The following is a 22,314-nucleotide window of genomic DNA, read 5'->3' as shown; positions in this document are numbered from 1 at the left end:
TTGAATGTCGATCTATGATCTGTGAACCCTGGCTTGATTCCGGGTCAGGGCACATGTCCAGGATGTGGGCTCGATCCCCAGTCAGGGGCGTGCAGGAGGCAGGCGATCAATGATTTTCTCATCATTGGTGTTTCTATCTCTCTCTCCCTCTCCCTTCCTCTCTGAAATCAATAAAAAAAACAAAAGCAAAAGAGAAAAGTTTTAAAGAGAAATTGAGTGTTGGTTAATTCACACCAACGGAGAAGGACATCTTTACAAGGACAGCGTAGGACAGGGTTAGAGGGAAGGACACAGGCGAGGCCGCTGCTCTCTGAGGCCAGTTCTAAGCCGGGGAGAGAACAGTCCGGGGCGGACTAAACAGCAGAATCCGGCCCAGCACGGAACCCCCCCCTCCAGCGGCATCTCCTGAAGGGGGTTTTCCAGCAAAGAGAGCATTTCCAAGGCGATGCTTCCTATTCCCACCTCGGGCTTCTTCTCCACACCCCGCAGGCCTGCAGCTGAGCTGTGCACTACGCATTAGGGGAGGCGGGGAGGAGGGGGTCAGGGAGGAGGGGGTTGGGGAAAGGAGGGGAAGGCGGGTGGGGGTTGGGGAGGAGGAGGCTGGGTCCCTAGAGGCCCAGGGCCATGCCTGCTGCCCCAATGTCACTCCCGACCTGCAAACAGACGCTCCACTCCCGTGAAATGCAGAAATATTTATTTTGGTTTCCTTCATTGGTTTGGAAATTCTGTTTTGGTTTATAAAACATAGAAATAGCCAACACTTAAAGCAAACATTCCAAACCCCAGGTGACGAGTTACTGACGTCTGTGCAGTGAGGAACACACACTCGGGTTAGGCTACGGAGAGTGCCACACGATGGGGACGTGAGTGCCACCCCTGTGCCGGGCGCCACGCGTGCCCACACCCAGAAGCGGCCGCTTCGAGTGCGTGACAACTGACTCCAGTCGCACGTGGCGGAGGCTTGCGGGACGTGAAATGCTGCTAGTTTCCCAAATTAACTTAAAGGAGTCCCGGGAGGCGCGGCTCCCGGGAAGCGAGGGCCGGCCTTCCACCCGAGGATTCGGCTGCAGAAACATTTCACAGGAGCCGGGAAGCGTGATGGCGGGAGAGCGCGTTTATTACCGTCCATTTCCATTCGTGCCCGCGTCTATCCACTCCCTTGGCGCCTCGAGGACACGCCTTGCCTGAGAGTTTACTCTGGGGAAGAGCCGGTTAATCACAACGTGAACTTCTGACACGAGAGCCACAGTAAACCCGCGGGCCGTCACAGACGGGGGTGCTCGGTGGAGACGACGTGGACAGGTGCTGAGGTGTCACAGTTGAGCGTGGTCTCGCCCGGGGAGTCTTTCCTTCTTGAAATGCTTGTCCTCGCGGTCGAGGGTAAGGCAGATGTTCTCACAGCCCCGGGGACGGGGGGAGGGAGGGCGGAGAGGAGCCCGAGAGCACGCTGCTCCGTGGGCGCCGAACCCACGCGCCCTGGGAGCGCCCGCGCCCGAGACTCAGCGTCCACACGGTCCGGAGTCGGGCCGTCCTGCCAACGGGAACGACAGAGTCGGGGAGGAAGAGCAGGTGTTCCAGAAGCCTCCATCCGAGGGGCGTGAGCGTGTGTGTGTGTGTGTGGGGAGAGGGGTCCAGGGGGGGTGACAGGGATCAGACAATCTCTGGTCCGCGTGTGACAGTCTCCGGCCGACGGCTGTCCGTGAGGGCAGTCCCTTCCAGGGCGCGGACGCTCCCGGGCAGCGGCAGCCGCGGGTTTGCAGCAAGCAGCAGACATTCAGAAAGAGCAAGTCCTAGTCCCTTGGTGAGAAACACAGGAGACAGAAGTCCCACGTGGCCGTCTGCCCCGAGGAAGTCGCGAAGAACCCAGCACATGTGACGTTTCCCTTGACAACGGTTAAGGCTCGTTTTGGAAATGGTGTGTCACCACGTGGGCGCACGGCCTGCCCCGCCGGGCGACGGCCAGGCAGGTCCCGCGTCCTCTAATGTTCCTATGACAGAACCCAGCGCACACGTCACCCACGGCGCCCTCCCTGTGCTCTGCAGCCACATCGCCAACGTGAAGGCCACCAGGAGAAGACGGTGGAGGTGTGTGGTTTCTTCCCAGCGCCCCTCCTCCTTAAGCCTTGATGGTGGAATAAAGTTCGTCTATCTGTGACCTGAAATAATTCCGAAGCTCCGGCCTTTTCGCCTTCATCGTCGGGGTCAGGAGGCCGTTTTCGATAGAGAACAGTTCAGGGTGCAGCGAGATGCCTTTGACCTGCCAATCAGCAAGGCTATTTATTACGGGAGGAGGGGCAGGTGAACCCCGGTCCCACAAGCACCTCAGCCCCCAGGGGATCAAGGCCACCCTCTCGCCTCTGGCCCCCCAACCTCTCACCAAGGGAAGGGCGGCATTCCGAGGACAGAGGTCAGGACGGTTCCCTGACCTCCAGGAAGAGAGTCCGCCCTCCGTTAGAGAACCCCCTCCCCCCCCCTCCAACCACCCCGTTACCCTCCTCACCGCACCCCCTCTGTGTGTTACAAGAACTGAGGCACTTTCGGGAAGTCTCACCTGCTCGAATGTTTTCAGGCCGGACTCCTTCCCCAGCCGCACCAAGTCCTCCAGGATGGCCTTCTTGACCTCCTAAGGAGACGGAGAATGAGACGCAGCCTGGGGGGGAGGCCCCCCGTGCGTACCCGGCCCTCAGCCCGGCCCTTACCTTGCTGCGGCACAGCTCCTCGAAGGACCCCGCCAGGCCTCGCTTCCCCGCCCAGCGGCCCAGCGTCTCCACGTCGGGGACCACGATCGCCACGAGAAAGGCCTTTAACACAGACAGGTGGGTTACTACCTGGCCTGACCCCCATGTTCCAGCATCGCAGACCCTGGGGACACTGACACAGGCTGCAGATCCTGCCGCCAGCCTGTCCCCGGCCAGGGCAGAGCTCCCGGCTCCAAGTCCACGGCAGCAGGAATTTCATGACCATGTCCTCAGAGAACCACTGGCGATCAAAATCTAACAAGACCCTGCTTTTTATTTCCTTTTGTGTATCTTTCAAAAATAAAACAGGGTCAAATAGGCAAACAGGTGGTAGAGAGAAGGAAATAAATAACAAGTAGCAGGCATGGTAAGATTCTAGGTCAAAGGAAACAGGCGCTTTCTTTTATGAGAAAACATTCTTCTTACACACACACACACACACACACGCGCGCACACACACACACTAGAGGCCCGGTGCACGAAATTCGTGCACAGAGGGGGGTTGTCCCTCAGCCCAGCCTGTACCCTCTCCAATATGGGACCCCTAGAGGGATGTCCGACTGCCCGTTTAGGCCCGGGCCTAAACGGGCAGTCGGACATCCCTCTCACAATCCAGGACTGTTGGCTCCCAACTGCTTGCCTGCCTGCCTTCCTGATCACCCCCTAACTGCTTCTGCCTGCCAGCCTGATCACCCCTAACCACTCTGCTGTTGGCCTGTTTGCCCCCAACTTCCTTCCTCTGCCGGCCTGGTCACCCCTAACTGCCCTCCCCTGCAGGGCTGATCACCTCCAACTGCCCTTCCTTGCAGGCTTGGTCCCTCTCAACTGCCCTCCCTTGCAGGCTGGGTGCCTCCCAACTGCCCTCTCCTACTGGCCATCTTGTGGTGGGCATCTTGTGTCCACATGGGGGCAGGATCTTTGACCACATGGGGGCAGCGATATTGTGTGTTGCAGTGATGATCAATCTGCAGATTACTCTTTTATTAGATAGGACAGAGGCCTGGTACAGGGGTGGGGGCCAGCTGGTTTGCCCTGAAGGGCATCCCGGATCAGGTGGGGGTTCCCTTGGGGTGTGGGGCGGCCTGAGCGAGGGGCCTGTGGTGGTTTGCAGGCTGGCCAGGCCTTGGTATCTGGAATCTATTTTCCTTCTACAATTGAAACTTTTTAGCCTGGAGCGAAGCCAAGCCTGGGGCTCCCTCCGAGGCCGGCAGCCATTTGTGTTGGGGTAATAATTGAAACTTTGTTGCCTTAAGCGGGTGGGCCCGGCCAGGGTGTTCCGAAAGCTTTGCTTCCCCTGTTGCCGGAGGCAACCCTGGCCTGCTCTCTCAAGCTCCAATCTGCTGCCATTTGTTTGAATTTATTTACCTTCTATAATTGAAACTTTGTAGCTTGAGTGGAGGCTTAGGCCTGGCAAGGGCAGGCGGAAAGCTTGGCTTCCTCTGTTACCTAGGAAACCTTGCTCTCTGTGGCTGTAGCCATCTTGGTTTGGGTTAATTTGCATACTCGCTCTGATTGGATGGTGGGCGTGGCTTGTGGGCATGGCTTGTGGGTGTGTCGGAGGTATGGTCAATTTGCATATTTGTCTATTATTAGGTAGGATTTTATTGATTTTTTACAGAGAGGAAGGGAGAGGGATAGAGAGTTAGAAACATCGATGGGAGAGAAACATCGATCAGCTGCCTCCTGCACACCTCCTACTGGGGATGTGCCCGCAACCAAGGTACATGCCCTTGACCGGAATGGAACCTGGGACCTTTCAGTCCGCAGGCTGATGCTCTATCCACTGAGCCAAACTGGCCAGGGCGAGAAAACATTCTTCTAAAGCTACTTAAGAAGCTCCAGTTTATAAAGCGGTTGACCTTCAGGAACGAGGTCCCCTTCTCTCCCTTGTCACCATCTGTCTAACATTTTGGCAAACAGACGTTTCACTACAACACTGACCTTGGTTTTCAGCGTTAAGTACACGCTGGCTCACTGCCACCATTGGCTCACAGATGATGTGGGGGGCAGATCATAAATGAGTTGGGTCAGTAAGTTTGAAAACTCTAAACTTTCGTATCATCCATGTCAACATTTCCCTCAGAATTAAACTGGGAGCGTGTTTCTACCCACTCCCCAGTGTCCTTCCTCCAGCCTCCCTGGGTACACCAGATGGCTCTGGGTAAAAGGAAAATGTGGAAAGTAAAAGAAGAAACTTTTCTGAATGAGAAACCCCGACAGCGAAGACCACCAATGCACCCGTAGCATTCCAGCAGGCCAGGCGAGAGAGCCGTCCCACCCATCGCACTCGGCCCCGGGGACAGGCCTCGCCACGCCTGGCGTCCGAGCGCACGGCCCGGAAGGCACCTACCTGCAGGCTCTCTCCGTGGACAAACACCTGAGCCACGGGCTCGCTCCGCAGGTAGATGTTCTCGATCTTTTCGGGTGCTATGTACTCTCCCTGCGCCAGCTTAAATATGTGCTTCTTCCTGTCGATGATCTTCAAGGCCCCATTCTGTCCACCAGAGAGGAGGGCGATGAGTGGCCAGGCTGCCCCCGCCCAGGGTCACACACTGCCCAGGGCACTTTACGGCACCCTCGCTCCGTCCTCATCACGCCCGGCAGGGTCGGTTACCATCGCGTTTTACAGAGAGGGAAACTGAGGCTTAGAGAGACTAAGGACTTGCCCAAGGCCACTGAGCCAAGCAGGGAGAGAGGGGCGATCCGGCGAGCCCACGCTCACCCCACAGGGGGTGCTGTCAGTGTGGCCAGCTCCGTGCAGCCTCTTCCTGAACCAGGGACACACAGCTGGCTCCCCCCGGCCCCCAGTTCAGCTCCTGAGAGCAGAGACGCAGACTCGCCCTCCCACAGAGTAAGGGCTCAGTAATGCTTCCCACACGACAGGGTTTGTCCCTGTCCCAGGGCTCCTGGCCCTTCGGGAAGCGTTGGTCACCTGCCCACATAACACTGTGGCACCTGGAATCTCCGGCCAGACCAGCCGAATGCCAGCAGTGCCCCCCGACTTTCACCCATCCCCACCCAGGGCCACTGCCGCTTCCAAAAGGTCTGCTGGAAACTTCCAGGCTCTCCCCCCCCCCCGCCGCCCCGCCCCGTCCTCCTCCTCCGCTTTCAACAGGAGCCTCCAGGGCACAGAGGTTCGGCTTGCTAGAGCCAGTGCCAGCGCCAGGCTGAGAACCCATGCTTAACCCTCCTGAACCCGGGAAGAGGGACTTAATTTGTTCCTAAAGAGCGTGGGTATCTGAAATCTGAATTAATTAGGGAGGCCTTTTTCAAATCAATACAAATGTCACCGTGTTAAGCACCTTGGATCTGTAAGAATCAAACAATACACCATAAAAATTACATTAGCTGTTTCAGCGTTTGCAGTTAAACACTGTTAACGACTTTCAAAAGCAGCGGCTGTTACTGCAGCAGCAAAACTGGCCAAATCCCCGGGTGCCGCGTCTGCTAGGCCTCCCGCTCCTCAATGGCGTCTGGGATTTCTCTACAGTGAATGGCTCTGAGGCCGAGTGGAGAGGAGGCAGTCTGAGCTGTGAGATGTCTGTCCTCTTAAGAGGAGGAACCCAAGAACCCAGGTGTTCAGATCCTGCCCTCGTCCTGGCGGTCAGCCACGGCCACCTGCTCACCTACAGCCTCAGCGCCAGGCACAGCGCTGACCCGGGAAAGCACAGGCTCTGCACGTCACACGCAGCAGCAGCCAGAACCGATGGCATGTCTGCCATCATGAACCTCTCCGCCCAGTCCCGTGAGGCTCCTGCACCGCTTGCTAAGGGACAGGCCTGCCCCCGCCCCCGGGACAAAGGGAAGGGAGAGCCAGGGGCCGCTGGCGTGTGGCAGGTGCCCGGCAACGGGGCGCGCGCTTCCCTCCAGGGCAGCGACGGGAGGCGACCGGGCGCTCACCGGCAACCATTTCCCGATGTCCCCCGTGTGCAGCCAGCCGTCTTTGTCCAGCGCTTCCGCCGTTTTCGCCGGGTCCTTCAGGTAGCCTTGGAAGACGTTCGGCCCCTTCACACACACCTGAGGGGAAAGAAAGCGGGGTGGGCGGGAGATGGAGGGGTCCGGAGGGGCACCTCCGGGTAAGAGCAGCAGCACGGTGACCCGCACGGCAGGCACCACAGCGCCCGCTGGAGGTGTGTTTGGGAGCTGCTCAGAGAGGAGACCCGGAGCCCTCGGCACAGGAGGAGACACTCCCTTAGGGCCTGGGGCCTCTGTGAGGGGGCTGTGGACTCGCATGCTGCGGCCATCGTTCCCCACAGTGGGCCAGTCCTGGCGCTGTGCACCCCAGACCTGCCTGCCCGCGTGTCAGCCACCCCTCAACACCCGGGAGGTGGCCCGTCAGCAGCATCCACAGGGGCTTCTCCAGAGAGAACCCGGACGTGCATGTGTGTGTGTGTGTGTGTGTGTGTGTGTGCACGCATGTCCTGACCTTTAGCAAGAAGCCCTGGATTCCAGGACCCGAGGGTGCTGGGGCCGCCTCCAGGGCCCCACTTCCCTGTCTAGGAGCCTCAGCTGCCGTCCAGCTGCAGGGCTAATGCTGCTCTGGGCTCCGCTCAAAGCTGCTGGAGGGCACCCAAGGGGACGAGATCCCTCTGAGGTAACCAGCCCCTCTCCTCCCAATTCCCCAGCCTAGCGGCAGCGACTCACAGGCAGGCATCCAGGGCATTGAGGCAGGAGCTGTGCCAGGACTCAGGCCACGGAGCCTTTGCGAGCCCCTGGGCCCCCGTCCCTAGCATGTCTGGCAGAAGGAGGCATTAGCGGCCCCTCCCACCCGCCCCTGGGAGCTAAACATAAATGACTTTCAGGAAGAAGCTAGTCTGACCCAGGACCACCAGGGGAATCACGGTCAGTGGCTCAGAGGCCCTGGGGACACCGAGCCGGGCAGGGGCACCGCACTCGTCACGCCGGCTTTACGGGAAACAGCAAGGACGGGAGGGACGATGGGCCCTCGCTCACCTCGCCCTCGCCCTTGGCAGCCAGGTAGTTCATCTCTTCCACGTCCACGAGCTTTATCAGATTGCAAGGCATGGGGGCCCCGACGTGGCCTGTGTGCAGTGAGAGAATGGTTAGTCCTGGGGCTGGACTACCCTTAGGCCAAATCACGGTGTGACAACAGGCCTGCTCCCAAGAACAGCTGGCACGCACTCGGCTTCCTGCATTACAGCCGTCTCCCCTGACAAGTTCATTTAGGCCAGTGGTCGGCAAACTCATTAGTCAACAGAGCCAAATGTCAACAGTACAACGACTGAAATTTCTTTGGAGAGCCAAATTTTTTAAACTTAAACTTCTTCTAACGCCACTTCTTCAAAATAGACTCGCCCAGGCCGTGGTATTTTGTGGAAGAGCCACACTCAAGGGGCCAAAGAGCCGCATGTGGCCTGCGAGCTGCAGTTTGCCAATCACGAATTTAGGCAGCTACTCCAGGGACCTGCTCCAGGTGTGATGCTCTGAACTCTTTTCCAAAGTGCGAACGATTTGGGTGCTGATCTTCAGGGTCTCCACGGACACCTGGAGGCGAGCTGTCCACACCCTAACCCCGGGCCCCTCTGGTCCCAGGCCCGCCCCTCTGCCAGTTCTCTGTGCGAAGAGAACACAGGAGGCTGTGGTTCTTCTCTCACCACCACCCCGCGCCCCCACCCCCCCCGCCCTCCGCCTGGTTCTGGACCCCCATTTCCTGAGTGTGGAGGACCAGGCTTTATGTGGAAGTTTATGAAGACAGGACGATGCTTCTCTTTACAGGGAACTGAACTGCCTTGCCAAAGGCTGGTGGGGTGGGGTCTGAACCCCACGCGGAAGTGACAGAAACTAGATATGTTGCACAAGCACTGAGTAATTCTCCCTACGTGTTAATCATTTCAGCTCACAGAGACCCCTATTCCAAAGCCAGCAGCTGGCAGGGCACCAGGCGTCACCATGAACGCCATGGAGAAGGGTCACAGACTCGGTGCCCACCGAGCAGATTATGCTCCTGGGTCATGCTGGACGCTCGAGTCCCTGCCGTACCTGGTGCCCCTATGGGAACACCCACACAGGCCAGGGACTGGCTCACGCAGTGCAGAGCGCCCCGGGTGGCCAGGGCCGCACGGGAGGGTGTGGCCAGGCTGGGTGGGAACCCTGGCTCTGGAGCAGGATGCGGTGCCAGTTCTTACCCGTCACTTACATGCTTTTAACCCACGACCCGTCGTCCCCTGAGCGAGCAGGACGTACCCCACAGGGACGTTGTTGGGATGAAGTACACGCAATGTACATCTCAGGCCCCAACGAAGACCCGCATCCAGGACTGGGGCCGAACCCACTGTTTCTGTGTTTGCCTCCACCTCGTCCCTCTGGGAACAAGGACCTGCCTCTCTCTCTGCAGCCTCACACCCAGCACAGCACACACGGTGCATTTAACCGGTCACCGCAGAGCACTAGCCCCAGTCAGTGTCTGGCCGGCTCTGTTGGTCTGAACCCGCTTGGAGGCAGCGCCTCCTGCAGCCGCCGCCTTCCGGATCTGGGCGGGTCTCCCCGCCACCCAGCTCTGGCGCCCTGATCACAAGCCTGTGTCCCCGGGGCCTCGCAGCTGAGACACGGCACTTGGGGAAGGAGGTGGAAGGACCCATGAACGACGCACTCGATCCCACTCCGCACAGCAGGGTGTCGTCAAGGCCTGTCCCGCAATCACCGTACCTGCCGTCCAGTCCCCCGGGATGGACAGGGAGCAGCCGGCCGTGCACTCGGTCTGTCCGTAGCCTTCGTAGAACTGGGTCACAGGAGAGGAAGCGTGATTAGAAGGGGCGCCGTGGCCGGAAGTGCACAGAAATTAAGTTCCCCTGACCCCTGAGAACGGCCCCCGGGGGTGAAACCTCTTCGCACGTCCTGTTTGGTAAATTCATTCGATAGCACGACGTGCTTTCTTATGGCGCCCAAACGTCTCCACCCTCACGCCAAAGCCAGCCCATCCACGTTCATTTTCTACTCTGTGACCGCGGAAGGCGAGGCAGGACCCTGACACGGAGGACCGTCCCCTGCACACGGGCCACCCAGGAAGGCACGGCCTCGCCAGCTGGGCCCCCCCTCCTGCCCCCGCCACGTCCTCTGTGCCAGCCGGTCTCTGCTGTCTCCCGCCCCCTGAAGGCAGGCTCTCTGCCTGGTGTGCGAGTGGCTCTCCCTTACCACCCCCACACCCCCCTGCCTGACCCTCAGACAGCGCCACACAGTGTGGACACAAGCGCATGGCGCTGCCCGGGGTCAAACATACCCACTTCGTTCTCTGAGCAGCCTGGGAATAAGGGGGCGGCCTAAGCAAAAATCAGACAGCCCGGCTGGCGTGGCTCAGTGGTTGAGCATCAACCTATGAACCAGGAGGTCACGGTTTCCGGTCAGGGCACATGCCCGGGTTGTGGGTTCGATCCCCGTGGGGGGCGTGCAGGAGGCAGCTGATCAATGATTCTCTCATCGTTGACGTTTCCGACTCTCTGCCTCTCCCTTCCTCTCAGAAATCAATAAAAATACATATTTTTAAAAAGAAGACGCCCACGGGAGAACGCGAATGACTTTGGAAAGAAGACCCCTGGGCAGGACGAGGTCTGAGACCACGGGCTGCGTGGAGCCGCTCACCTGACAGCCGAGCGCGGCTCGCAGGAACGTCAGCACCGTGGCAGACACGGGCGCGGCCCCCGTGATCATCAGCCGGACCTTCCCTCCCAGGTTCGACTTCAAAGACAGGCAGAGAGAAAGGGTTAAGTGGCTGGGAGTCGGCGGGCTCCTCAAAGACACTTCCACGGCACCCCGTCCCCGAGCCCCCAGCTCTCTGCAGGCCGCACGGAGCTCGCCGATGCGGAGATCCACGGCGGTCGGAGAGGAACACCCAGGGGGTGTTTTTCCACCCGACGCCGTACCATTTGCTCTCAGCTGGGATGGAAGTAAGTCCACACCCTCTCTTGCTGGTCTCTTAAGGGATTAGAACAAGAGTGTGATGGATCTGTGGCAACTCCCACACTTTGGGTATTTTTTAGACATAATGTTATTGTCACTCATGCCTAAAAAGTTACCTCAAGAGTGACATTCTTGTTCCAGAAAAGTAAACCCAAATGGAGAATAAGAAAGGCTACAACATCCTGGTTCCTTTTCCATGCTCGATCACTACAATCCTACTGATCTATCTTGGATCCTGAGCTTTGTGTAATGGCTTTGTCCTTAATGTTTAGCCACGTGCCAGAATTAGTAACAAGGTGTCATTCTCCCTCTTAGCGTCACACGTCTCTTTCAGGAAGAGCCCTCACAGAGACCCCGAAGCCCCAGTCAGTCCCCAGGACCAGGGACAGGGAGTCGACCCGCCACCTGTATTTTGCGGAAGATCAGCTTATCCCACAGGCTGTTGTTTCTGATGATGCCACTGCGCAGCTCCGCTTCTTTCCTCTTGGAGGCGAAGTCCAGGAGCCACCGCTTCAGCGTGGTGTTTGCCTGCCCGAAAATCTACGGAGTCAGGAAAGAAGGAGGTGTCACAACTCCTAGAATCGGGAAGTCAGATAACAACAGGTGCTGGGGAGGGTGTGAGGACACTGGCCCCCAGGCCCTGTGGTGGAAATGGAACAGGGTGCAGCTTTAGAAAACCGCTCCTCAAACAGGTCAACAGAGAGCTACATGACCCAGCAATTCCGCTCCGCGGTATCTGCCCAAGAGAAACGGAGACACCTGTCCACAGAGATCTGTCCGTGGCAGCCCTATTCATAATAGCCAAGAAGTGGGAACCACTCAAATGCCCATCAATGGAGGGATGGACAAATGAAATGTGTTGCATCCATACAGTGGAATATTATTTGGCTGTTAAAAGGAATGAAGTACAGATACACCCTACAACCTGGAAGAACCTTGAAAACATGTTAAGTGAGAGATGCCAGTTACAAAAGAACATATAATCGCATGATTCCAGTCCGATCAAAGTCCAGAATAGGCAAATCTATAGTTTCAAAAAGCAGATTATTTTTTGTTTAGGGGTAAAGGCGGGTAGCAGGGTGGAGGATGATTGCTCAAGGGTAGGGAAAGGGTTTTTTTTGAGGTGGTAAAAATGTTCTAAATGGACTGTGGGATGGTCGTAGAACTCTGTGAATGCACTGTACACCTTAAGTGAGTAAATTGTGTAGAGTTGTTTTTAAAAGTTTTTTCTAGAAGAACCATTAAAAAATGAGTAGGTTCTCATAGATGGCAGAAGCCATGCCTCAAAATAAAGAGCACTACATTACCCAGTCCAAACTCACTGTGGAGACGGCCCGCCCCCTGCTGACCCTGCCCTGGCCGCGTGCTCCACGCTGTAAGGGCCCTGCAGGGGGCGGGCCGTCCTTCGCCTGGCCTTCTCCGTCCCAGGTTTGGCTTAGTCACTCCTCTCAAGGTGGCTGAGTCATATGTTACATGTGCACGGAGCTTTCCAATTTATAAAACCGTTTCACAGTTATTGTGTTCATGTGATGCAAAAAGCAACTTCGTGAGACAGACAGCAGGTGGAGGAGGCAACAGTCCACTGTACAGGTGAGGAAACAGAGGCTCAAAGAGTTAATTATAGAAATAAAATGACTTCCCACCTATACCTCATTCGCCTTCATGTTTATAGTGTGTTCACATGTATTTTCTCCTTAAAAACAGCTCTGGGAGGTAAATGTATTCTGGTCTTACAGATGAGTAAACTCTAGTTCGTGAGACTAACTGGACTGTCCAAGGTCACACAGAGGTGCCTGGCCAAGCCTGACTCAAGCCCGAGACTCGGGGTCAGCCCTCGGCCTCTGCTCTGTGCTTGGAACTTACTCTGTCAAACATCCGGTTCAGCAGCCTCGGGACCACGGGGAAGATGGTGGGTTGAAGCACTTTGAGGTCATCCATAAGCAGCCTGATATCTCCTTGGAAAAATCCTATTTTCGCCCCGTGGCACAGCATCACACACTGGAGGGGGAAGCACACGTGACCAACACTGCAGCACTCCAGTGGGGGGTTGTGCACGTGTGCGCACACACACAAACACACACACACGTGGTTGTAGCATTTCAGGGCAGTTTCCAGAAATCTACATTTAAGGCAGCTTTTTAAAATCGGTTCTTGCATCCTTCAGTGACTGTACAACATGGAAATGGGGCATTTCTCTGGGTCATCCTGAAGATGAGGACCTAATAGAAACCAGGGTATGTTGGTTTGGGGAAGATCACAGAGGTTCTGCTGTTAACTGAATGACACGGTATTAAAGAATCCAAGTGTTTTTAGTCTTCCAGGCACTTTCGGTCTGAGTTATTCTCAAAACAAAAACTTAGCTACTTACCCACAGTCCAATCTTATCAGAGTCTCATTTTCTTTTATTTGAATACTAGAGGCCCGGTGCATGAAAATTCATGCACTGGAAGGGGGGTCCCTCAGCCCGACCTGCCCCCTCTCACAGTCCGGGAGCCCTCAGGGGTGGGAGGCAACCTGGTGATCAGGGGAAGGCAACACCCCATCACACCTCTGCTGCTGCCACTGCCGGCAGCGCAAGCCTCGGCCAGCCCTGGTTACCTGTGCCTCAGGCGGCCCTAGGCAGCTGGGGGGCTTGCCTGTGCTTCGGGCCAGACCTGGGCGGCTGGGGGGCTCCGGAGGTAGGCGTGCAGAGCATCCGGGCCCGCCTGGGGGCTGGCCTGGCCTTGTCGCATGCCTGCCGCCGCGACAGGGCTGAGGGGACTGGACGCCACCGTCTTTGAGGGTGTGGCAGTCTATTAGCATATTCCCTCTTTATTGGCTGTGGGCACCGCCATCTTTGAGGGCGGGGCAGTCAATTAGCATATTCCCTCCTTATTGGCTGTGGGTGCCACCATCTTTGAGGGCAGGACAGTCAATTAGTATATTCCCTCCTTATTGGCTGTGGGTGCCATCATCTTTGCGATGGCATGAGGGTCAATTAGCATATTCCCTCTTTATTAGAGAGGACTAGAGGCCTGGTGCATGACATTCGTGCACTGGGGGGGGGGGGTTGTCCCTCAGCCAGGCCTGCACCCTCTCGCAGTCCAGGACCTCTTGGGGGATGTCCTCCTGCTGGCTTAGGCCCGCTCCCCGCAGGCGGACATCCCCTGAGGGGTCCTTAGTGCTGCCGTGGAGGCAGGGTAGGCTCCTACCACCACCACTGCTCTTACCAGCCATGAGCCTGGCTTCTGGCTGAGCAGCACTCCCCCTGTGGGGGCGCACTGATCACCAGGGGCTCCTGCGTTGAGCATCTGTCCCTTGGTGGTCAGTGTGCGTCATAGCGACTGGTCGTTCTGCCATTCAGTCGATTTGCATATTAGCCTTTTATTATATAGGAGGATAACTAAAAATCTCTAAAAAGCCACTGAATACGTTGCAGTTGAGACACTAGGACATCTCATACCAGTGTGGCTTGTCATTCAGCTACAACCTATTGCATGAATATTTTCCTATTGGATGCAAACTGCACTGGCAGGCCATGTGCACTTGGCAAGTAGTCTGCCTCTTTCAAATTTTAAAAAGAAAAAGATGATGCAACAGCCCAGGCCAGGTGGCCCAGCTGGTTAGAGCTTTATCCCATCCTCAGGGCATGTACAGGAGGCAACTAATTGATGGCTCTCTCTCTCTCCCCCGCTTCCTATCTCTCTAAAAAAAAAAAATCAATAAACATATTCTCAGGTGAGGATTAATAAAAAAAAAAAAATGATGATGCAATGGAAGGTCAAATGGTTCAAGCCTGAAAGCAGAAACCACTAGAAAGGCACACCAGGGTTCACTGCTTAAAAATGAAAGCTCAGAGGCTGTGTCCGTGTGTCCCGCTGCCCAGGCACACTCTAACACTACCTCCAGGTACACATGGCCCATTATCAACTCATTTGACCTCACATGCTAAGCTCGCAGCTCTCCTGACGGGTGCAGGAGGCGGAAGGAAGACCAGAAGATGGGAGCTAAGATCCCTGGTCCTCAGGGGTGAGGAAATCCCACAGGGCGCAGGCAATCAAAGGGCGGAGCCTTGGTAATCACCTGTCACCAACACCTCACAGGGTGTGGCTCGTGGGTCTGCTCAATCAAGACTTGCTAAGTAAAGGAATGCTGCTCATTTCTCCTCTAATACAATCCCGAGGGGGTGGGCGGGGAGAGTCAATGGGGGAAAAAGGGGGACATGTGTAATACTTTCAACAATAAAGGTTTTTAAAAAAACATAAAAACACACACACAAACAACAGAATACAACCCAGAACTGTCCAAGAAGGGAAAAAGGTGGCTCCTGGCCAGTTTTTAAACTAGTCACACAGTTGTGCACTGGGAGCCCAGGCAAAGGTCAAGGTCATCCTGCTTTTCCAAGGTCACTTAGAATTTTGGTGAAAAAAAAGTCCTAAGCCAACTTGTGCATTTATGAACAAGCACAATAAAAAACCGAGACTTCTCACAGAGCAGAGGCCCTTACAGAATGGTATTCATAAAAGTTCTACTTTTATAGTCCATCTTTCTGGAATCATGTCCACATTCATATCCTTCAAAAGTCTGAGCTTCTAATTTTAAAATGAATGATTCAAGTTCAAGTAGCCAGACCCAGAAAAAAAAAAAGATACTCTTTTAAATAATTAGCACCATTTCTAAAACGGGGCTTGGCAAAGAACTACGCATGGTGACAGTGTGAGGTCAAACTTACCTGCATGAGCTGCTCATACATGTGTGCAAGTGGTAAAAACGAAATGTGTGTGTCACTGGCATTCAGGCCAAGTACCTTCTGTAAAACACAACAACTTAGAACACAAACAGACAAGCAAGCAAGGAAAACAAAACTCAGTGCCTTACCTCGACAACTCTTTCAAACATATGGGCAAGAGGCAAGAAAGAGATGAGAGTATCATCTGGGGTGGGATTGACAAAGTTCTGTAAGCAAAGACACCAGCAGGCAGAGAGGCATTAAGATTCCAGTAATTCCCCACGTCCCTTAGAGCACACGATCCCTCAACACTCAGGAGAAAGGCTGAGGCTTACGATGTGCACTTATTTCTCACTAAGGAGTGAAGTGAAAAGCAATACCTTAGCTACTCAGATCGGGGGTGGAGGTCGTTTCTAATGACAAAGTGAATGCGCTCGGGACTTTAGCCAAAATAAGAAATATTTTGTCCAAATTGGGATGTTAGGGGATCGTGCGCTCTAATCATTAATTATTTCAAAATTATAGTACCCCAGTACCCAGCAAGCTCAATCCCACCTAACGGTAAGAAACTTAAGACCCAGCACAACACAGGCAGTGTGTTATGTGGTGGAAATATGAGATCCCGTCCAACGTAGGACAGCTTGTTATGCTGTACAGGGGAAGCGGGAGAGAAGGTCAGAGAAACTGGATTTCCAAGCTCCTTTCATCTACAGCACAAGCGCATCTGGAGTATTTTAGTTTGATCAACAGCTTTACCATAAAGCCCCCTTCACCCATGAAATACATCCCGGTTTGTTTAACGCAAACTCTGGGCTGGCGCCAGGGATTTGCTTTCCCCTGATGTGCAGATGGCAATAGGTCTGTGTCTGGACTGAGTGGGGACACCGGTTTCCATGCCCGGCTCCTCGTGGCCGGCACAGCGAGGGTTTGCACCGAGTGCTCGTGTCATTAGCCGGTCCGGACTGAGCACAGGAGTCCCAGAGCACGTGGGGTAGCCTGGACATGCCCAACCTGAGATCAATTTCATGCCAGGATGACCTGCATCCAAACCAGTACTTCTCTGTGGGAAACTGCTATGTGATAAGAAATCAGACTCGATGCTATTTACAGTTTTCGATTTTCTGATTTAGTGCAACACATCATCTGCATTAGTATGACCAGAGGTTTTTACGACGCTGAGAATGCCGCAGTAATACAGTATTTTAAACAAAGTTCTGTAACCAACTGTCTCACGAGCCACGGATGCACCGGAAGCTTTCTTTGAAGGCCCGTTAGAAAGGGAAAGGTGCTTTGGTCAGGCAGTGAGGGTTGACTCCTGGGTGGAAAGTATATCCCAAGAGAGGGGCGTGGGACTCAGAGGGTGTGAGTGTAAGTGCCAGTGAGATGGACCTTCTACACCAGCAAGATGCCCATTCTCCCACACCAAGAGGCGCAGGCTCCTGCCACAGACAGAACCCACAGAGACCGAGCGCGCAAATTACGCAAACTGTGCCAAAGGTCTGAGAGAGAGGCTCACACTGTTCAATAGCAACTTTCTAAAGGGCAGGTTTGAAATATACCCTTGGTGTCACGGACTGCATGGTGGCCTCTCCCCCCACCAGCCCTCTCCAAACTCATATGCTGAAGGCCTGACCCAATGTGACCATATTTGGAGATAGGGCCATTGGGAGGTAATTAAGGTTGAATGAGGTCATAAGGGTGGGGCCCTGATTCAAAAGGACCTGTGTCCTTGTAAGAAGAGGAGACACCAGAGACCTCTCTCATCCTCCTTGTGCACAAGAGGAAAGGCTACGAGAGGCAGAGCGAGAAGGCGGCTGTCTACAAGCCAGGAAGAGAGCCCTCACCAGAAACCGAATTTGCTGGCACCTTGATCATGGACTTCTAGCGTCCAGAACTCTGCTGTTTCAGCTGCTCAGTCTGGGCTCTTTTGTTATGGCAGCCCACGCAGACTAAGACACTTGGATAGCAACTGAAGTTCGAGGCTTTAGTCCTTCTGATAAAATGGAAGTCAAACCGACCATAAAAGTAATAATAACTCAAAACCTTCAGCAGCATCTAAGGTTTCATTGCCAACTTAAGGGAGTTATTTCCCCTCCGTCCCGCCCCCCCCCACTGGGATAGGAGATACTATAAAAGCACAACAGAGTCATTTCTCCCCTGCCTTTTCCATTCTCGAGGCCTAATGCCAACCAGTGAACATGAAGAAAGATGGCAACACCCCCAAAGTTTACCTCTGTCACTTTCACAAACGCCGAGGAGTCGCTCACTATGTTCCGATGAGTGATCATTGCTCCTTTGGGGTTGCCTGAGGAACACACGTGAGCAGAACCAAGTCAGAGGACAGAAACTCCATCCAAAAACGAACGACAGACACAGAGGACACCCAGAAACCCTCCACGGTCAGGGCCTCAGAGGCCTCAGTGTCAGGTACACCCAGGAGAGTCAAGTGTTGAGTCACATAAATTCCTGAGCGATCTGCAAGCCTTTCCATGAAACTCAGTATCGTAAACAATCTTGACTACGATGGGCAAATTTTGGAGGGTGTGTGGCAATAGGAGAAGAAAAACCAGGAGTTTGCTTGTATTTCTGTAAGTCACTGATACGGTTTGTGTCTCAGGATGATGGGTGACGTGTCACCTTCAATAAATGGGTGAGGAAATATCTGACACTCAGATTCTGAGAATGTCTCTCAGAGTGATAAGAAGATAGCGTCTCAACCACTTCCGTCTCTTCTGCCTTCGGTCCATCTACAGTTCAAATAACTCGTCCTCAAAGGAGGCAGGGAGCACACACTGGCAGGTCCCTCAGAAGCAAGTCCATTGCAAAACTTACCTGTGGTTCCACTTGTGAAACAAATGACTGCAAGATCCTCAGGTGCTGGAGGCTGCAGCACATTAAAGAAGGAGAAGAAAGCGGCAGAAGTCAGAACAGACAACTGTGAGCCATAACCCATCGCCTACCATTCCTGCTGGTCTCCGAGGCGCCTAGCTAGTGGAACGCCAGGGGACGGTGGCGGGCCTGACAGACTCTTACCTTGGGCTTCTTCCTGTTGGCCCTTCCCAGGTCCTGAAGAAAAGAGAAAAACATCTTAAATGGACACTTTTCTCAATGTAAAGCAGAAGGTCACATCAAGTCCCTCCACCTGACTTCGCTGTGGGATTCACTGACGGCTGCTCAAAGACAGCATACATTTCTATTACATAAACTACGGCAACTTAAATCAACCTGAACGAAAAGACATAGCCGCTGCTCTCTGAAGCCACTGTACAGACCCCTCTCTTTTACACAAGACTCTGTAAATGGTATCAGGATGGCTTTTGCACTAGGATTTATTCAAAAGACAGGAATCAGAGTGTTTCATGATGGATTTCCTGGCCCCTACTCCCTGTTCTGGCCTTTCCCGAAACCCAGCTCCTGACTGTCCCCGAAGAGCTGGCTGCAGATGCTCAGCCCGGTCCCCAAATCAGAGCACAGCAAGGCACCTGCTCACCCAATTCTGCATAACAAACACCTCCATCCGGAGAGAGAGAGCCAGTCTGCAGGTTTCAGTGGCAGCCATTCAGAAGCCCAAGCCCCGTACTCCCCGCGTGGGGCGGAGAAAGGACCCTCTGACTACCAAACAGGCCGGGACGGAAGGGTTAAGGCCGCTCCAGAATGGACGTGAAGGCTACGAAGGGCGGATTCGCCTTGGCCCGTCTGGCTCAGTAGTTAGAAGGTCGGCCCACAGACTGAAGGGGCTCGGGTTCGATTCCGGTGAAGGGCATATACCTCGATGCCCAGCCTGGGTCAGGGTGCGTGCAGGGGGCGACCAATCGATGTGTCTCTCTCACATCGGTACTTCTCTCTCTCTGTTGCTCCCTCTCCCTTCGACTCGCTCTAATAAATCAATGGGAAAATACCCTCAGGTGAGGATTAACAAGAAGAAGGATGGGTTCATTTAGGAGCCGCTCCCACCAAGGGCTCCCTGTGACACGGGTCAGGGTACTGCATGAAGCAGTTTCATGACAACTGCAATCTTCATTAATTTTTAAAATGAACTCTGTATATTCTTTTGGAAACAGAACCGCGTCAGTGGGCACAGGGAGTGCGCACACCTAGACTAATAACAATCGCATGGGTGCGCGCAGGCCTCAGTGAGTTTCTGTCCAGCGCACAGTTTTCAACAGCTTTTCATCTTCTTTACATTTTAAGTTACATGCATAGCAGATCGCTGATTAAACACACAAATACTAACATCCAAACGGAAGCCAACTAAGAACAAAATCAATGAGAATTCCCTCATTTTTTTTTCAAAATAATCTTTATCAGATCTAAATTCCCACTCATCTATTCAAAATTCTTACACAACTTCTTGAGATCCCTAATTCTTCAAAAATTGATATTAAATCAAATAAGCAGTAGTGATATGCAACTTAGCTCTCAATTTATTGGGAACTGTGATAGGCAGTTAGACAGAGAAAGGTCGGTGAGCCAAGTACAGGAACTCACCAGGGCAGAAAGCCCCGGTGCCTAGCAATGGGCAAAACCGGAAAAGCAAGGACCCCACCCCCGGGGTAACCTCCTCCCCAGCGGATCCTGGTCCTGGGGTTTGGACCTCCTGGCCTTTCCTCCCTAGAGATAACGTCTAGTTGTACTTCAGCTCCAGGCCCAGAAAAGCAGCAAAGCCAGACCAGCGGCACTGGATAACGACCCCCTGCCCGCCGGCCAGCAATCAGTAGAGACACTGAAAGGACACACCTGGAAAGCTGACGAATATTCTACTGACACCCTCCCCTGGGACCGCCCCTGAACGCCCAGCCTTAAACGCTGTTAGGAGGGAGGACCCATTCATCCACACCTTCCCCTCCCCTCCGGGTCTCCTCCCCGCCCCCCAGGCCCTTTGCCCTTCCCTTCCTCTCTCCTAAGCTCCAGGGCCCTTCTTTTGCCTCCGTAACTTGTTTCCTGAGCTCATTTCTTCCTCCTCTGTGGTTTTCTGAATAAATGCTCTTTGGTATTTGGTCTTGGCCCTGATTTTTTTCCTAGAACTCAAGTACAGAGGTTGCTGAACCCACTGCCCCAACACCTGGTGCCGTATGGCCACCTACAGAACAATGTTATCCAAACTAGTGCACTATTTGCCTAGAAAGCTTCATGGCCTGACACCTGTCTGATGTGATCGTTTAGAAGAAAGCGCAGTAATCGTAAAAGTAAACAACTGTCATCTTTAGGATCCAAATGCCAAAGAAGAAGAGCCGTAAACAGAAAACACTGAATTCGGTTAATGTAGTTCTAAGGGCAATGAAATCTGCAACCTACTGAAAACGTATTCAATAAAAGACTGATGGGTGAATAGAGGACAGAGTGAGGGACAAACATGTGATTACACAAATACATTAAAATGTTAATTGCAGACTTTTGGTGGGTACGTGGCCATCTATAGTACTATTCTTTCAACTTATTTTCATGTTTTAAAATTTTTATAATAAAATATTGGAAAAAATGCAAACATTCCAAATACCAATATTTCTATTTCTGATCACACATAAATATATGGTAATATAAACGTGATCACAAGATCAGCCATAAAGCTAATTTTAAGTAAGTCTGTGTCGACAGGTGATCACTACAATTAGTGGGGGACACACGATAAGGTATAAAAATGTCAATCACTATATTGTACACCGGAAACTAACATAATATTGTAAACCAACTATACTCACACTTAAAAAGGTACGACCATAATGAAATCAACAGAGCTGTGAGGCGTCAACTAGAGATACATGTAACAACTTTTACAATAAACGTAAGCTTTTACAAGGCCAAGAGAAGTTCATTTCTTAAAACAATCTTTTGCTCACAAAATTGTAAAACAAAATATGAATCAAATTACAGAGGTAAGTATAAAGCAATGTCTTTTATAAATAAGGACTTTAATATAAACTTTATATTATAATCTTCATTCATCCATCTACACTTTTAACCTTAAAATTACTTCTTTATCATATAGTAGTCAAAAAAGACAAAAAAATTCCTGTGTGTGTGTGTATGTGTGTGTTGGGGTGGTTAGGGAGGAGGAGGAGATGGGGGAAAAGAGATTACATTATTATGAAAGGGGATGACAAGTAAAACAACCCAGTTTAACATCTATTGGCTCTTATGGACTCATGCTCCATACTGCTGTGTGTATGTGTGTGAGAGTGAATGTGTGAGTACATGTGTGGCTATGACTGTATGTGTGTTTCTGTGTGTGATGTGTGACTGTGAGTGTGTGTGCGTGTGTCTGAGTGAGGCAGGAGGCTCTGTTACAACAAATGACAGTTTCTCTCTGACGTCAAAGTTCCCCAGGAAAGGGTTGGTAGATCCTTATTTCATATAGCCCCGATGCTTTACAGAAAACCATACATAAATTTTAAACCCTATTTATAGCGGATCCAGGAAAGCACATAAGGTTTTCAGAAAGGGAACTGCTGACTCTACGCAGCCTATTACTTGCTATGATGTGTACATACAAGGTCCCCTCCTGCCTGCAACTTGGGATTGAACTCTAATTTCCAAGCCAACGGGGAGAATCAGCTTCTCACGTGAGCTGATGTCTAACAGCCAATTTCAGTGTGAGCCGCACTCATTTTCCCAGAATGGTTACCTTTAACGTTGTAATGAATGTGAATCTGAAGAAATTTAGTATGACAATAAACCAAATCCAACATCCCTGCTGGAAATTCACCAGGCCTCTACAAAAGCAATTTGGGGAAAAAGAATAGGGAGGCGGATGTCCATACCTGGCTCCGTTTTAGACACAAATCAGAGGGTAAAAGGCATTAAAGCCTAAAGAGGCACAAAGCTCAGTCCCTGCCTGCCACCGAACGCCACGTTTCCCGCCTTCACTGGCGCGGCGTGTCCGGCTCTGGAATAAACGGGTGAGCACTGCGACTCCCTGGAGGAGAGGACTCTGTCAGATGGGACAGTGACTCCGGG

The 22,314-nt window shown here is 53.2% G+C and overlaps 1 protein-coding gene across 4 annotated transcripts in view; it reads right to left on the bottom strand.

The window, feature by feature from the left end:
- Positions 1–677: 677 nt before the first annotated feature.
- ACSL1 (acyl-CoA synthetase long chain family member 1) overlaps positions 678–22,314 on the bottom strand; it is a 64,185-nt gene continuing 42,548 nt past the window's right edge. The window contains exons 8-22 of one of the 4 annotated variants that reach the window (XM_054720140.1): positions 18,394–18,426; positions 18,193–18,244; positions 17,592–17,665; positions 15,510–15,587; positions 15,364–15,441; positions 12,516–12,650; positions 11,058–11,192; positions 10,335–10,430; positions 9,405–9,477; positions 7,692–7,780; positions 6,639–6,755; positions 5,089–5,232; positions 2,700–2,801; positions 2,552–2,623; positions 678–2,257 (exon numbers count right to left, since the gene is read on the bottom strand). In XM_054720140.1, coding sequence (XP_054576115.1) covers positions 2,117–2,257; positions 2,552–2,623; positions 2,700–2,801; positions 5,089–5,232; positions 6,639–6,755; positions 7,692–7,780; positions 9,405–9,477; positions 10,335–10,430; positions 11,058–11,192; positions 12,516–12,650; positions 15,364–15,441; positions 15,510–15,587; positions 17,592–17,665; positions 18,193–18,244; positions 18,394–18,426 — 1,419 coding nt within the window. In that variant the 3' untranslated portion in view covers positions 678–2,116. The remainder of the gene's footprint in view (positions 2,258–2,551; positions 2,624–2,699; positions 2,802–5,088; positions 5,233–6,638; positions 6,756–7,691; positions 7,781–9,404; positions 9,478–10,334; positions 10,431–11,057; positions 11,193–12,515; positions 12,651–15,363; positions 15,442–15,509; positions 15,588–17,591; positions 17,666–18,192; positions 18,245–18,393; positions 18,427–22,314) is intronic. The other 3 variants (XM_054720137.1, XM_054720138.1, XM_054720139.1) reach the window with 3 other exon arrangements.

This window comes from Eptesicus fuscus, chromosome 8 (genome assembly GCF_027574615.1).
Source record: "Eptesicus fuscus isolate TK198812 chromosome 8, DD_ASM_mEF_20220401, whole genome shotgun sequence".
Lineage (NCBI taxonomy): Eukaryota > Metazoa > Chordata > Mammalia > Chiroptera > Vespertilionidae > Eptesicus > Eptesicus fuscus.
This window is presented reverse-complemented; position numbering and strand designations above follow the sequence as displayed.